Source organism: Oncorhynchus clarkii, chromosome 17, assembly GCF_045791955.1.
Source record: "Oncorhynchus clarkii lewisi isolate Uvic-CL-2024 chromosome 17, UVic_Ocla_1.0, whole genome shotgun sequence".
In the NCBI taxonomy this organism is placed as follows: Eukaryota; Metazoa; Chordata; class Actinopteri; order Salmoniformes; family Salmonidae; genus Oncorhynchus; species Oncorhynchus clarkii.
Genome location: NC_092163.1, coordinates 29,477,771 through 29,495,766, shown reverse-complemented (window position 1 = coordinate 29,495,766; position 17,996 = coordinate 29,477,771). Strand labels below are relative to the sequence as shown.

Sequence of the window (17,996 nt, the reverse complement as noted above, 5' to 3'; positions counted from 1 at the left end):
AATGTTACATATTTCATTTAAATCCATAAAAAGAATCAAGTGCATCATACTACAATTCCCCCCCCCCCCCTTAGAAAAAAATGGTGTTCAATGCGAACTTGCCTTGTATTTCCATATTTTTGGAGGGCAGCTATTCCTCTAGTCCAGTGGTTCCCAAATGTTTTATAGTCCCGTACTCCTTCAAACATTCAACCTCAAGCTGCGTACCAACGCTCTAGCACCAGGGTCAGCACACTCTCAAATGTTTTTTGCCATCATTGTAAGCCTGTCACAAACACACTATATGATACATTTATTAAACATAAGAATGAGTATGAGTTTTTGTCACAACCCAGCTCGTAGGAAGTGACAGAGCTCTTATAGGACCAGGGCACAAATAATAATATAATAATCAATAATTTTGCTCTTAACCATCTTACATATAAAATTAACCACAGGTTAATGAGAAGGGTGTGCTTGAAATGATGCACATAACTCTGCAATGTTGGGTTGTATTGGAGAGAGTCTCCAAATTATTTTCCACACAGTCTGTGCCTGTATTTAGTTTTCATGCTAGTGAGGGCCGAGAATCCACTCTCGTATAGGTACGTGGTTGCAAAAGGGCATCAGTGTCTTAACAGCGCGATTTGCCAAGGAAGGATACTCTGAGCGCAGCCCAATCCAGAAATCTGGCAGTGGCTTCTGATGTAAATCAAATTTAAGGGATAACAAATCCAGTTGTTTGTGTCATCCATTTTGGGAAAGTACCTGCGTAATTGCGCACCCAATTCACTCAAATGCTTTGTTATAGCACATTTGACATTGTCCGTAAGCTTGAGTTCATTTGCACATAAAAAAAAAAATACAATGATGGAAAGACCTGTGTGTTGTTCTTGTTAATGCAGACAGAGAAGAGCTCCAACTTCTTAACCATAGCCTCAATTTTGTACCGCACATTGAATATAGTTGCGGAGAGTCCCTGTAATCCTAGATTCAGGTCATTCAGGCAAGAAAAAACCTCACCCAGATAGGCCAGTCGTGTGAGAAACTCATCATCATGCAAGCCGTCAGACAATTGAAAACTATGGTCAGTAAAACAAACTAAGCTCTCAATTAAAAAAAAACGTGTCAATACTTTGCATCCTTGATAACCAGCGCACTTCTGTATGTTGTAAAAGCGTTACATGGTTGCTGCCCATATCATTGCATAGTGTAGAAAATACAAGAGAGTTCAGGGGCCTTGCTTTAACAAAGTTAACCATTTTCACTGTAGTGTCCAAAACGTCTTTCAAGCTGTCAGGCATTCCCTTGGCTGCAAGAGCCTCTCGGTGGATGCAGCAGTGTAAACAAGTTGCGTCGGGAGCAACTGCTTATACACGCGTTTACCACTCCACTATGTCTCTCTGTCATGGCTTTTGCGCCATCAGTACAGATACCAATATGAGCAGCAGCTACGTTTGGCTACATAAGGCCTGTTAGTGGAATTCCCGCAAGAGAGTAACGGTTAATGTGATTGGATGTTAATTATTTCACTAGGCTACCTGTATTTGACATTGTGTTGTTATTTCGCTGAACACTAGATGGTTAAATTTGATTTTGACACCGAAACGAGACTACTCAGGCAAGGAAAAAACCTCACTCAAATGTTTAGCTACGTTGGAAAATGTGAGAAATAAAAATGTGAATCACACAGATCTGCAATGATAGTCTGAAATGTATGTACATTGTAGAAAATCATATAGGCTATTATATATCTTCAGACATAGAATAAGCTATTCTTTCTCTGGGTCACTGAACAGTCATGCGGCTTTCAAGACATTGTTATGTCATCGTTAAAACCATTAATCTATTTGCATTAGAGTAGACGACAAGCAAATGAGGCTGTGGTAAAGTTAGAACAAAATGTACTGCGTTGGATAATATTAAATGCAATAACATTTTAATTATAGCCCAGTAAGCCCACCCATGTGCAATACAAATGCTTGAAACAGAGCATGTTACTACTCTTTTTGAACACTAAAATTAAAATATATTAAATTGATCAGTGTATGACTGGTGTTTCAGTTTGATTTTCTTTTCCAAATCGAATGAAAATTACTGTCTGAATCTAATATGCAGCTTCCAATGCACATTGGCTACAATAAACTGTGTGGGCATTCAGACTGCGATTCGATTGGCCAGACATCCTGTCACTCTTGCCAGTTCAAGTCTGGTGTTGACGTAACCTTGTCTGCCTCTAAGCCCCGCCCCAAGAGGAGCTCAGCCGACTTGGACTTGAATGAGGTGAGCTCAGAAGCCCGTCAGACAGACGGATACAAAGTAGCACAAGCTGTTCACAAACATCGGAGATACTGGAGTACCGACGGCAGGCTGCGGCCCGGGGAGGGGGGGAGGACGAAGGCAACTGTGACCCCAGACCCCTGACTTCCACCCGCAAAGAATTTACCAAGAAAGAAAATATCGTTTTTATGTGATTTCTGCACCGTCGCGCGCGCTAGAGAAGTGAACTGGAGAGAGATCTTCGAAACGTTTTTCTCCTACATTTCCAGATTTAAATGTTCAACTTCATGGGTCTAATAAACGGTACAGCGGCCATCCAGACCAATGTATCCTGTACATGTAACTGCAAACGCTCGACTTCATTCCAAAGCATGGAGATCAGTAAGTACTTTTTGTTATGTTCAAGCTGCTACTTTTCTGTACTTTTCTTTCCCACTTCGAATGACCAAGCTTGTCAACCAAGCTAAGCTGTCTGTTAGGTCTCGCAGACTTCCATTGCGTGGCTGGTAGGCTAGCTAGCTTAGCTATCTATCCAAGCTCTTTCTGCTTTCAATTCAGCAAAATGTCTGGCTGACTGCCCGGTTTTTATGTGCAACGTTTCTCAGCCATAACATGTCACAGCTACTTTTTGTCTTGGGGATTTTTGTCAACTAAAAAAGGTCTAGACTGTCTGCGGTGGTTTGACATGATGAAATGAAAGCTTATCTGGTCGTCATAACAAAGTTGACTCTTGTGCAGGCCAGACGTCTGGCTATCTCTGATTTCCAGTAATTGGCTCTAAATAAGGTCAATTATACTTCCATAAAAGGTGGCTCAGTGAAGACATTTTATAATACAAACCGTGTACATGTATTGTGTATGTATATGGACAATGAAAGCAAATTAATTAATTCTGGTTATTGGAGTGATCTTGGAAACCTAAATCTTGATCATACCATGCAGACAGTGGGCCAAATATTTAATGGTGGCATGAGAGGCTTTCTTTATCACAACATTTTGCATATTTAAATCAGTAGATTGATTATTCTACCAGGGATTCATAATGAATTAATAAAACACAATAAATCGGTTTATAAATATGTTTATTTATATTTATTTATGAAATAGTTTAATTAGAGTAGAGGGGTGATTATTAGACATTAACAATAATTGTATTAGTATCGTCTCTTCTAAATCCACTCGGAAATGTCATTCAGTTATAATAGAGATTTGATATAGTCACAAACTAATTTAGGAGTAAAGTGGAATTTCCTATAATGACAGTTGTGCTAAGCTCTGCCTGCAAGAACTACATTATGTTTTGTCTAGAGATGGAGGGGATAAAAAAGAGCGAGAGATGGTCCCTGGTTTGATAAGAGAGTTTTCCCAAAGAGACAACCAGTCTGGATATCTTGGGACTGATCTGGACATATTGAATTCCTCAAAGTAATGGACTGTGAGCTCATGTCTCCTGCATACAGTCTCCTCTTTTCCACACAAAAATATTTTTTGCCAGGAAAGAGACAACATTCATTTTTTCCCCCCCCGGTGCAATTATGGAATTTTGAACGTGATCTGATCTTGGTTTCCCCATAATAAAAGCACCTTCTTGTATCCTGTCTGTAGTGCTTTGTTTCTCTGTGGTAGGGCAGTCTTGACTGAAGATGAAGTGTAAAAGGTGCATGTCTGAAAGTGTTTCCATTATCAGAAACAAATGCATTAGGAAGCCACTGCGTTTTGTCTAGACAGCCCCCCGAAAGAATGAGACGTGGTGGATGACAAAGCTTCAAAATCAGATAAATGGAAAATCTAAATACCATGGCCAGAATTAGGTTATTCACTTTGTTTGCCTCTGTTACTCAAAAACTCAGCCTATTTGGGAATGCTCTATCTCTCTGAGCATTTAAAAGAATATGTTGAAATCAATTTCAACGCTTATCTGACTGTGTGGGTGGTGGTGGGGAGCTCATCTCAAGCTTCGATTTGGTGCTGTCTGGTGTTCTAAAGAGCAGAAAGCCAATGAAAGATATTCGACAACCCACACTTCCTCTCAATCTCAGATGATATTTGTCACAACGTTATACAATGCACTTATTCAGTACACACACTCCTCTTTTCCCCCTATTTCTTCAGTGAAGCTGTATATTTCTAAGCTTCCAAATACTGCTTAACAATTTCATGGCAGGTAGCCTTTAAACGGTTAAGAGCGTTGGGCCATAACCGAAAGGTCGCTGGTTTGAATCCCAGAGCAGGCCAGACGGCTAGATGAAAAACTGTCGTTGTGCCCTTGAGCAAGGCATTTAACCATAATTGCTCCTGTGAGTAGCTCTGGATAAGAGCGTCTGCTAAATGACAAAAATGTCAAATGTACCCTATTTATTCGATGCAATGATAATTAACACTGGTGGAAAAGAGCGTTTGATGCACTATACCAAGTTATCTAGCCTAAATAAAGTCATTGATAAAAACGGACCTTCTATGGCTATTTTTCACTGCCCAGACTAGAGGGCTGAATTGTTTCTTGATTTGTGATGAATTCCTGTTGATGATCGTTTGATTCTGTCGAGGCTCTGGTTCCTTCCCAGCAAGTGCTTTGAAGACAGACTCCAAGAGGAATCAGAAAAGACTTCACTCTGCTCGAGATAGCGAGTGTGATACTTTAATTCATCGTAAAACGATACTCTCCCATTATACAAACACTAAAGGCAGTGGTTTAGGTTTTCTTTTAATCGCTTTCGGTCTGTCCCCCAAAAAGTGAAATATGAGTTTGCCTTTTAAGGGCTTATTCTCACTGAATAGAGTTATGGGGGTGAAATTTCTATTTACATAATATGTGCATACAGTTGAAGTCAGAAGTTTACATACACTTAGGTTGGAGTGATGACAACAACTCGTTTTTCAACCACTCCACAAATTTCTTGTTAACAAACTAAGTCATTTTTCCAGAAATTGTTTACAGACAGATTATTTCACTTATAATTCATTGTATCACAATTCCAGTGGGTCAGAAGTTTACAAACACTAAGTTGACTGTGCCTTTAAACAGCTTGGAAAATTCCATAAAATGATGTCATGGCTTTAGAAGCTTCTGATAAATTATGTAAATTAGCCTAAGTCAATTAGAGGTGGACCTAAGGATGTATTTCAAGGCCTACCTTCAAACTCAGTGCCTATTTGCTTGACTTCATGGGAAAATCAAAATAAATCATGCAAAACCTCTGGAAACAAATTGTAGACCTCCACAAGTCTGGTTCATCCTTGGGAGCAATTTCCAAATGCCTGAATGTACCACGTTCATCTATACAAACAGTAGTACGCAAGTATAAACACCATGGGACCACGCAGCCGTCATACAGCTCAGGAGGAAGACGCAATCTGTCTCCTAGAGATGAATGTACTTTGGTGCAAAAAGTGCAAATCAATCCCAGAACAACAGCAAAGGACCTTGTAAAGATGCTGTAGGAAATGGGTACAAAATCCACAGTATCCATATCCACAGTAAAACGAGTTCTATATCGACAACTTGAAAGGCCGCTCAGCAAGGGAGAAGCCACTGCTCTAAAACCGGCATAAAAAAGCCAGACTACGGTTTGCAGCTGAACATTGGGACAAAGATCTCACTTTTTGGAGAAATGTCCTCTGGTCTGTTGAAATAAAAATAGAACTGTTTGGCCATAATGACCATTGTTATGTTTGGAGGAAAAAGGGGTAGTCTTGCAAGCCGAAGAACAGCATCTCAACCGTGAAGCATGGGGGTGGCAGCATCATGTTGTGGGGAAGCTTAGCTGCAGGAGGGACTGGTGCACTTCACAAAATAGATTGCATCACTTGAAAGGAAAATGATTTGGATATATTGAAGCAACATCTCAAGACATCAGTCATGAAGTTAAAGCTTGGTCGCTAATGGGTCTTCCAAATGAACAGTGACCCCAAGCATACTTCTAAGGTTGTGGCAATTTAGTTTAAGGACAACAAAGTCAAGGTATTGGAGTGGCCATCACAAAGCCCTGATCTCAATCCCATAGAAAAGTTGTGGGCAGAACTGAAAAAGTGTGTGTGAGCAAGGAGGCCTACAAACCTGCCTTAGTTACACCAGCTCTGTCACAAGGAATGGGCTAAAATTCACCAAACTTATTGTGGGAAGCTTGTGGAAGGCTACCCAAAATGTTTGACCCAAGTTAAACAATTTAAAGACAATGCTACCAAATACTAATTGAGTGTATGTAAACTTCTGACCCACTGGGAATGTGATGAAAGAAATAAAAGCTGAAATAAATCATTCTCTCTACTATTATTCTGATATTTCACATTCTTAAAATAAGGTGGTGATCCTAACTGACCTAAAACAGGGCATTTTTACTTGGATTAAATGTCAGGAATTGTGAAAAACTGAGTTTAAATGTTTTTTGGCTAAGGTGTATGTAAACTTCCGACTTCAACTATACACTTTTCTATTTACATTAGCGACGGGAATGTCACGAGCCGAGAGAGGGTTCGGTATACGTTCTTGCATCGCAGCTCAAAAGTACTGTAAATGTCACAGTAGCCACTAGCCAGGAGGCCAAGCAAACTATTCACATAGCTAGCTACTAGCTAAAGTTATGCAAGCAACTCTTCATGCGTCTACCATATTACACTTAATTATTGCAACAAAACCATATTAATCTCTTTAATAATGCAACAATTCACAAGCATGTCAAGACTTTTTTTCTTTGACTGTAGACATTTTTACTTCAAGACAAAAGCACAGAGTTACTGCTAGCTAAAGCTAACAGCATGTCATCAAGTAATGTTAGCATATCAAAATGAACAATACCCCTCTAATACGAATATACAACTACAGTAGACCTACCTTTTTAACATTACAACCAACCAATCATTTTTTTTCAATATCATGCAAATCATAAGGCTTTGTGGTAAAATCAAATTGTTACTGAGAACTTGGGTATAATTCACTGGGGACTTTCCCACCACCCAAAAATAAAATACATATAGGTCATACATATAGGTTATGTTTCTTCATTTGTAGCATTGTATGGCAATTTCCATCTGTCCACGTTGTAGAATTTAGCACATCAGGGCTGCCACAAACGTGTAATAAACGTGCCAGCTTGTAGTCCTAAAAAAACGGACATTAGTTAGCATTTTCTACCTCTAGTTCATTGATCATTCCTATGGGCGAAATTAATGGGGGAAAGGAATGGAGCTTTGGGAAAAATGCCAAAAATAAGGTTGGAGGTTAACACAGGCTTAGGAGATCTTATGTTTCATTTTGTTCTATGAGAGAATATTAGTCAGTTAACGTGACATGAATTATGAAGCCTTTATGTGCTCAAAATGTCAGTTGCTAACGAGTTGCTAACGAGTCGCTAACTGTCAAATGGAACTACAACATTAGTCATACATTTTTTCACGTAACTATGTCGACCACGCAGATTAGTCTAACGCTACAGTCCACCAAAGAGCTAGTTAGCTTAGTGAGCTTTCTGCTTCCCAGCTCGAAGGAAAATGCAAGGATGTTATATTGTTTGTTTCAGGCTGCAACCTTTTTACTTGTTTTTATTACATAAATGCATCAAAATTCACAAATAGTAATATTAGCTGATGAGATTCTCATAAAACAAAATATATAAGATCTAAGCCTTGGTTTACTGCAGACCTTATTTTTTATGTTTATCCAAAACAAACAATTTCTCCATAGGCTTTGTCCAACAAGCCATGGCGGAGTTAGCTTCTGTAAGTGTCTACAAAAAGATTCCATTACTATTGCTCTCTATTTGCCCTAGCACTTTTCATTTGATTTAATAAAAAAATATTTACACAAGCGTTGAAAAGAGGGACAAAGTTATTTTGACTGATTCACCTCATGATTTGTTTAACCGTTTTTTTGTTTTTATCCTCGCTAAGGAGTTTTTCCAGGAGTTAAAAAAACAAATGTCCTGATTAGAAAAAAATCTGGTCCCAGATTTGTATGATTTACTATCATTTTTTTTATAGTATTGACATAAAAAAACTGTTGAGAGAAATGGGCTTCCATAGATTTACGTAAGCTCAATGCAGCCGGCAGGCGGCAGCTACTGTGACAATTTCAGAATGTAACAGGCTGTTACTGCAATTTCAGGTAAAAACTCAATAAAACAAGTCTCAAATATAACCAAAATGTCTATACATTTCAGCTGTTTCAAAGACATTGCTCTGCTATTATCCTTTACACTGTAGGAGTGTTGAGCTCAACTAAGACAATACACTACCCAGATCGGAAGGGGGGCAACTGTTGGGAGAGTGTCGTGCACAACCTCCGGAGGTAGCTCTTGAGACGTTATAATTTTGCAACTTTATACAACAGTATTGGCTCTCGAGAATTGATACCTCTTGACTAACCTCTCAAATGTCCCTTTGCTATTGTCAATGTGAAAACAATCTAATAGGCATGTCAATGTCCTCTGGGGTATAAGCCACAGTAAACACTGCTCTACAACCAACTAACTAATAGCAGTTTGGTATATACGTCAAAATAATGCCTTGGAGGTGTGAAACCAACAGAGCAGTCAGTCTCGCCAAAGCTAATGAGGCTTACAAACATTAATTCAACCTTAAATTCTCAGAAGGATTGGAAACAAGGAAGGGCCTTGGGCAAGGGATGGTTGTCTCACTAATTTCCATGGAGAATTCATATCTCAATCAATTGTAACATTTGATAATGAATAATATGATACGGTGTGGGTTCTGTCCATATTCTTGCTATTCACACAAGTTTGAAGAAAGGAGGGATCCAGTGCAGTCAAGATGGGCCTAATCATTTGTCGCTAAAGAATGTAATTTTTAAATAGGCCTAGTATTGTGCCCACTCTAATTTAATTTGGGTTGTATACTGTTTTTAAGAGCAAGGGCTTTTCTTTTGAAAGGGGAATTCACACAGTATACCTACACACACATACACCTGTGAACCAGGCTGGGAGTCTGGCACGCAACTTAATTTTCCTGTATCCTTACTCTGAAGACGGTTGGGAAAACAGGCATCGGGGAACATAACCAACCACAGACCGTGGAATGTTCTGCGTTAGACACCATTTTCTCTCTCTCTCTCTCTTAGCAGGTCTTCAGTTGAGCAATCTGCACAGGAGCCCATATTCCCCCAAAGAGGTGTTTGTTCATGCATTCTCTTGTTTCTCTGTTCTCTTTTCGTTGGTAAGGAGAGAGTCTGTCTGACTATCTCTCATAGGTCTGAATTTCAAGTGACTGTCATTCTTTAGAGAACAGAGCACATCTGCAGGTTGGCAGATTTGTTGGAATCAGAGCGCGGCAGCTTAGAGGTTGAGGTGATTTTAAATTAAAATCTATTCTGCTCTTTCTTATTGTGAAGTACAGTCTTGATTGTGATCAAATTGGACTTGGGTGAGCAACAAAGACTGTCCTTCATCGCTCTCTGTTTTTGGAAACCACTAGGTCTATTTTGGTGTGTTTCTTGTCATGCTGTAAACCTCTTAAATGCTGGCTAAATACATTTCAGTGTCTCGTGGGGAACGTCACCCCATTGGCTGTGTCGGGATTCTCATACTGAAAGTATTTACCTTGTACTACATATAACCTACTACTTAGAACATACTGTTAGTATAATGTATGCAGTAAGCTCCTACATACTACAGTTACACACTAGGCCAACATGCTACTGTTCATCCATATTAAGAAAATGTTCTATTGCTCCATCATGTTATCGACCACCATTTGTTCACTTTTGCTCTTACAGCCGTCCCCTTTTCTGGTTGCATTGAATTGTTGGTCTAAAAAGGGTGATTCTCTTACTGAAAAGTGTACAGTGAATTCCTACTACATGAAAAGGCTAAATTAAGTATGACATCCTGTCATTCAAGGCATACCCCAATTATGACACGTTTTTATATACTGCACATCTTTTTATTCTTGCATAGGGTACACTAAACATGTACTAAATAGGATGTAGTATGATTAATTGGATACAGTCTTGTAAAATGGAATACTGAAGCTATTGCCATCCTAAGCGTTATTTCAACTATCAGGCACCTTCTTTTCAGTGCCGCTAACACAATCCCCACCATTTTATGTTTATTGGAATAGCACTTCCTATTTACTTGTTTTGAAGAACAAATGATTTATGATTTGTAACCGTCTGGCCGGCATAGAACAGGCCCAGGCAGTGACAAGACGGACCACCCAGGAAAGTCTAGCTCACATCGCCCCCCTACCCCAACTTCCCCTCTCCTCATACCCAAGAAAACAGAGAATCAAATCTGCTACTAATTCAAGAGAACATGAGGAATATTCCATTGGACAGGATACAGGTTTTGTTCAGTAACTCCCTCCCTCCTTCACTCTTCTTTCTCTCTATCACTTGTTCCCACACAGTGCTATTCTCCTTTTTCCATTCTTTTTCAGTCAGGTGCAAACATGACAATGGTTGGCCATTTAGTGTTTAGATTATTTTAGAATCGGATAAACGTTAATCCAACACAATTACTTCAATGAAATGACAGTGGTTTGATTGCACATTTTTGAGGTGGGCAGTAACCTGTTAATGGTTAGGCTACCATTAGTTCTTATGCCTTCTACACATCATGTTCTTTTGTAAATGGAGGAATATTTTTTTTTCCTCATTAGGAGCAAGTCAAAAGTTACCTATTCTGGTTACAGAGGCCTAATAGAGGGTTTAATTATAATTTACCCTAATGTAGCAACATCAGGGTCATGTTCAGTGGTCATGAAATGGACGAAAACACTTTGAAACGGAGATGTGAAATGGGGAGGTACAATAGTTTCTGAACTTGGGTCAGGGTGAAAGTAAGAGTGTTGCACCATTTCATTCCAGACCTTGTGTGACTGCTCATGTGAAACCATTTTTAATCAAACCCTCATTTCTATATTATATCATAACCGTTACCAGGAGTCAAGATCTCTGACTCAGGTTGAAGGAATGTAACTTTGGGAGTCTACTATTTGCTCATACCTTCAAATTGACCTCCCTCCCCGGATCCTGCATGTACAGTAATTGCAGGGTATGATTATTTTAGTCACTCTATAACCCTGTGTGTACACCATCCCCACCCACCTAACCCCATCTCCATGGGTTACCGAACTAGGCCGCAGCCAAAACCAATGATCTCATCAGTACCACTCACTGCCCAGTCATTGAAAAAACACAAGCCTCTTCCCTTTGAAGTCCTTGCTCATCTGCTCTGACACACCGGCTGTGCGTGAGCTAGCTAGCCAACCGGCATCCATTTGCATTGGAAATGAGGTGGAAGACACAAGACCTGGCAAAACCTGCCAGCAACATGGGAAAAATCACAAAGTGAGTCCTGACCACAGACCTTACTCACTCACCCTACTTATCAAGATTATCAGATTCTTTAACTCCCTTCAGTTCTCCCCCTACAGCTCTATCTGTGGGTACCATTGGGCCCCTGTGAGGACTTGCCTGTGTACAGTACAGGGAATAAGGGTCCACAAGCAAGCAGATCGAGCTCTGAGCTGTATAATGCTTTATCTCCCCACCCCCTTCAGTTGTTATCAGTGTAGTCCTGGGCTCCATTCCCATCCAGTCACCCCCCCCCCCCTCTGCATCTACCCCGGCTCCCTCGCCCCCAGCCCTAGGGGGATAGGCACTAACATGCATGTCCTTTGTTGTCTGAAGCTGGCCAGAATGCCAGACTGGGGAGACTTTTTTTGGAATTTAGAATTTATTTGGGTTATTCAGTTCTGGGAAAAGAGTGACCGAGAGAAAGGGAGGATATTAGTGTGTGCATTAGAGGTCGACCGATTAATCGGAATGGCTGATTAATTAGGGCCGATTTCAAATAATGCAAATAAATTCATAAAAAATCCTACAATGTGATTTTCTGGATTTTTTTCCTCATTTTGTCTGTCATAGTTGAAGTGTACCTATGAAAATTACAGGCCTCATTTTTTTAAATGGGAGAACTTGCACAATTGATGGCTGACTAAATACTTTTTTGCCCCACTGTACGTGCATGTTGAACTAGTCGACTGGTTGATTGTTTGGTCGATAGGCTATTGGTCCAACGAGATATTTTTTTTAAATTATCCAGCAGTAGCATATATATATATATATATGGCACGCTCAGTGAACTAATCCATTGCGGAGGCAAGGGGTATGCCAGGTGTACTCTCTGCCTGAAAGAGATCAATTATGCCAACAAAGGGTATCCGGCTCTGCTGGCACATTGTAGAACAGATGTCCACAGACAGAAAGTGTGCAATGTAATAATGTGAAGTATAGCCCAAATATATTGTTTTTGTTGTGTTGTACTTGACAGTAACACACGTGTGTGTGTGTGTGTGTGTGTGTGAGAGTGAGGGGGGATTATAAAAATGTTAGTCAGTGATTTTGTTATTTTTGCACACATGTAGCCTTGTGCACTTGATCAATGTCTATAGTGGGCACTATAATAGAGCAAAAATATAATGCCTGTTTGTTTCATTCTATTTCTACTTTAAGATGTTTTTTTCCTATAGTGTTTGTGTCTGGTTACAAGCATTCTATTATAGAGGCTGTCATGCCTAACTGCAATATTAGTGTATTGTTTTTTTATCAAGACTTGAGTGTAATTTGCAGTAAAGTCTAGGCAACAAGTAACATTGGATTGCTTTCTTTATTTTTTTTTTAGCTGTGTGTTAGGTTCACATTAACCACTTTCTTTTACACAAAGAGAGAGATCATATTCTTTGTTGTTTACTTAGTTAAAACCTGCATTTCCCCCTAGCAGGGATTTTTTTTTGCATGTTTCAGTGCAACAAAAAAAGTGTCACCTTTTTGGGCCCTCACCAGTTTGCATCCCAGGCATAGAAGTAGGTTTATAGGCTACCTGGCTTGCACGCAAATGTATGCATATAAATGTGCCCACTTGTGGATCTGATGGTGTTTCTGATTGGTTTAATAAACCACCACTAATGAGCTGTGGAGATTCTCAAAGTAATGTTTTCTTTACCTCAAACAGCAAACAAACAAGTCTGTTTTTACATCCATTGATATTGACAATAGATCCTCAATATATTTGTAAAATCTTTCCAGTTCTTTCCCTTCGATAATCACTCAGCGTGAAAGGGAAAAATGTCATGCTCTGATCCAATGGTAATGTCATAAAATAGGCCTACCTGATTACCTCTTATCCCTTGCGCAGATAGCCTACAGCTGTGTCTGTCCCGAGCTCACTGGTGCAGGAAACTCTTACATGCTGACCACACTGGTCTCCTTGCATGAGTGAGTGTTGCAAAATACATTTACATATACATGTTATTCAATAATTGAATTCAAACTGCTTGCGCGTCAGCGATCATCTGCGTAGCTAGGCGCTAAAATAGACCTTGGTTCTATTTTAGATGCTTGATGTACTGTAAGTCCCACCTCTTCCATCTCCTCATTGGTTTTTAGGAGCATATACCCATGTGGGTGATTGAAAGTTGAACATTCCAGTCCAGTTGGTTGCAGTAATGCACTGTAAAGTTGATTGCCAACCGCCATATAAAATCCACAGAAGAAGAAGTAGACTGAACAAGGAGAGATTACTAGAAACTATGTTTCCCCTTTTATCTGTGGATGAATTGTCGGAGTAGGGAACACACGATTTTGTGTGACTGAAAATGGCATAAAATTCTACAAAGATCCAGTAAAAGAAAAAAGTGCTGTGTACATTTCAGGTAAAATAACAACCCAATGTTTTTATCCCAGGACATAATAGCTATCAACAGCAAGCTAGCTAGCTGAATATCCATGAATACTTCATAATGTTTTCCCTTGTCCCCAAATTAATATTGTTGGTTCAGAGTTCGTTTTGATATTTCAACCTGCTTGTCCTGACCACATCTGGTGTGACTGGACAAAATCCACATGCGCGCGATGGCAAATGACATTTCAATAGCATTTTGGGTCATTCCATGTGATTTCAGCAAGCTATGACACCCACCATCTCAAATTGTTCTGAAATGGTTTCTGTAGTTATAAACAGATAAGCATACCTGCAACATTTTGTTCAAAGACAATTTGGCCTCTTTGAAATTAATTGAATGCACCCAAATTGGCCATATAATTTATAGGATTCATAGAATATTCAGCAAATATAGTACCCACTGTCTGATTTCGACCAAACCTCTTCTTAACAATGATTAAGACGTGAAGAATCAAAATTAATGTTCAAAAGCCAGCCACGGACCTCCAAGACCCCATACCAAGCCCACCCAACAGCAAGTATATAGTATCTGTTCTCTATGGTTTGACAAGTGGTATGACGCTGCGGCTTGGATAAATATTTATTCAACTTATGTAATGTATTCTCAGCGAATTTGGTGCTGTTTATTTTTCCCTTTTCAGAGAAGTTGTCTATGTCCCATCACACAACCTGATAATACCAGGTTCTAACCCCTAGATGGTGCTGATCCTGCTGTTAGGTGAAAAAATAAGAATCTCCTCCCCTCAATGTTAACTCAAAACTTATTATTTAAATGATAATGATTTATACACGTACAATTAAGAGCTACAGTTGGGAGAATGTATTTGTCCAAATAGATCTCAAAGAAAAATCTTGAAAACAAAAAGCAGGACTATTTATTATTAATTTCATTCTTTCACTTTTCTGTCTTCAGTGCATCTCCTGTTGCAGTGATGTTGTTAAAATCCCAAATTATTTTGGTGGCCAAGTAGCAGTGTTTGTTACTCTAATGATGCAGATGATGCTTGTTTTTGGAAGAAAACGTGTGTCCTCTTTGTTTTGCCAAGAAAGTGACTTTGCTGGATTACTTAGATGCATGCTTTCCTTCAATGTTTTCATCATTCACATCCTACACAATTCCAATCCAGTACTCATCATCATAGAAGCAAAGTAGAAAATTAGAGGCTCGCACATTCACCATTGTATTCTCATCTATGGGTTTCCTTAGGAACAAACTTAATGCATAATCTGGGCAGTACCCAACTTCAGCTGTGGCCAATTAACTATCTAGTGGTGAGGACAATTTCAATGACAAATTTCTCCGAACAGGGGGAACAAAACCCTCACAATTCTTTGAGAATACATTACATAGGATAAAGAAACAATACTCCAAGCCACAGCTCTATACTACTTGCCAGACATAGAAAACTGATACTATATACATGTTTTTGGTGTGGGGGGTCCGTGGGTGGCAAAAGTAATATCTGTGGATTCGTCGTGTCTTACTTGTAAAAAAGAAAAGAAGTTTAGCCCTAATTGAATGTTGGGTACTATATTTATTGAATATATGAATACTAACAATTTAAAATGGCCAATTTGGATGCAATCAATTATAAAGGGAAAGACAGCCACATCGCGGATACTGACACCTTGCTCCCGGACAACCTAAACAGATTCTTTGCCAGCTTTGAGGAAAAAATACCGAGCTGCCGTGGTCCACCGCTGCTCACGAGGACTGTGAGCTCTCGTTCTCTGTGGCTGACGTGAGTAAGACATTTAAGCGTGTTAACCCTCGCAAGGCTGCCGGTCCAGATGGCATCCCGAGCCTTGTTCTCAGAGCATGTGCCTGAAGGGTTTACTAACATATTCAATCTCTCCCAGTCTGTTGTCCCCACTTGCATCAAGATGTCCACCATTGTTCCTGTACCGAAGAAAGTGAAAGTAACTGAACTAAACGACTATCGCCCTGTAGCACTCACTTCTATCACCATGAAGTGCTTTGAGAGGCTAGTTAAGGATCATAACATCTCCACCTAACTTGAAACCCTAGACCCACTACAATTTGCATCCACCCCAACAGATCCACGGATGACGCCATCGCACTGCACATTGCCCCATCCCTTCTGGATAAGAGTAATACCTATGTAAGAATGCTGTTCATTGACTATAGCTCAGCCTTCAACACCATAGTGCCCTCCAAGCTCATCACTAAACTAGAGGCACTGGGTCTGAACCCCGCCCTGTGCAACTAGGTCCTGGACTTCCTGACAGGCCTACCCCAAGTGTGTTTGCTCAGCCCCCTTCTGTTCACCCATGACTGCGTGACCACACACGTCTCCAACTCAATCAAGTTTGCAGACGACACAACAGGAGTAGGCCTGATTACCAACAACGATGAGACCTCCTTCAAGGAGGAGGTGAGGGCCCCCGCGGAGTGGTGCCAGGAAAATAACCTGTCCCTCAACAAAACAAAGGAGCTGCTCATGGACATCAGTAGATAGCCGAGAGAACACACCCAATCCACATCAACGGGGCCACAGTGGAGAGGGTGAAAAGCTCCAAGTTCCTCGTCGTGCTCATCACTGACAACCTGAAATTATTCATTCACACAGACAGTGTGGGGAAGGCGCCGCAGCGTCTCTTCAACTTCAGGGGCTAAGCTGAATTTCTTCAGCCTCCTAAGACCCTCAGGCACTTTTACAGATGCACCATTGAGAGCATCCTGTCGGGCTGTATCACTGCCTAGTACGGCAACTGCACGGTCCGCAACTGCAGGGCTCTCCAGAGGGTGGGGCAGACAGCCCAACGCTTCACCGGGGGCACACTGCCTGCCGTCCGAGACATCTACCGCACCCAGTGTCACGGGAAGGCCAAGAAGATCATCAAGGACCTCAGCCGCCACAGCCTGTTCACCTCGCTACCATCTACAAGATAGAGACAGTACAGGTGCATCAAAGCTGGGACAGAGACTGAAACAGCTTCTATCTCCAGCCCATCAGACTGTTAAATAGTCACCACTAGCTGGCCTCCGCCCAGTACCCTGCCCTGAACTTTAGTTACTGTTACTAGCCGGCCAACATCCGGTACTCAAACCTTAGGGTAGCAGTCTCTATCTATGTACAGTGCCTGATTTTGTGTCATTGATCTACACTCCATTCCCCATAATGTCAAAGTGGAGTTTTGTTTGTAGAAATGTTTTGAAATTAATAACAAATAAAGCTGAAATGTCTTGAGTCAGTAAGTATTCAATAAGATGCATGGACCCGTTCTGTGTTCAATAATAATGGTTAACATGATTTTTGAATGACTACCCTATCTCTGTACCCCACACATACAATTATCTGGAAGGTCCCTCAATCGAGAAGTGAAATTCAAGCTCAGATTCAACCACAAACCTGGGAGGTTTTTCAATGCCTGGCAAAGAAGTGCACTGTTTCGGTATACAGTAGGTAAAAAAAAAAAAATTGAAGTAAAATAAATAGACATTAAAAGATACAGGCGTCCTTCCTAACGCTGTTGCCGGAGAGGAAGGAAACTGCTTCGAGATTTCACCAAGAGGCCAATGGTGATTTTAAACAGTTGCAGAGTTTAATGGCTGTGTAAGGAGAGAACTGAGGATGGATCAACAATATTGAAGTTACTGTACAGAATAAAAATGTTCCAACACATGCATCCTGTTTGTAACAAAGGACTAAAGTAAAACTGCAAAAAAATGTGGCAAAGCAATGAGCTTTTTGTCCTGAATACAAAGCGTTATGTTTGGGGCAAATCCAACACAACACATCACTGAGTACAACTCTTCATTTTCAAGCATGGTGGTGGCTGCATCATGTTAGGGGTATGCTTGTCATTGGCAAGGACCAGGGAGTTTTTGGGGGATAGAAATAAACAGAATATAGCTATACGTACAGGCAAAATCCTAGAGGAAGACCTGTTTTCCAACAAACACTTTGAGACAAATTCACAAGAATTCTTGGCCTCAACAGCTTCCACCCCCACCCAAGCCATAAGACGGACAATTTATATTGACACCCTGCCTCCCTTTTGTACACTGCTGCT

The 17,996-nt window shown here is 40.4% G+C and overlaps 1 protein-coding gene across 2 annotated transcripts in view; it reads left to right on the top strand.

The window, feature by feature from the left end:
• The first annotated feature begins 2,270 nt into the window (after window positions 1–2,270).
• The window catches only part of LOC139370679 (prostate transmembrane protein, androgen induced 1), an 88,915-nt gene continuing 73,189 nt past the window's right edge, over window positions 2,271–17,996 (top strand). The window contains exon 1 of one of the 2 annotated variants that reach the window (XM_071110301.1): window positions 2,271–2,640. In XM_071110301.1, coding sequence (XP_070966402.1) covers window positions 2,535–2,640 — 106 coding nt within the window. In that variant the 5' untranslated portion in view covers window positions 2,271–2,534. The remainder of the gene's footprint in view (window positions 2,641–17,996) is intronic. The other variant, XM_071110300.1, reaches the window with a different exon arrangement.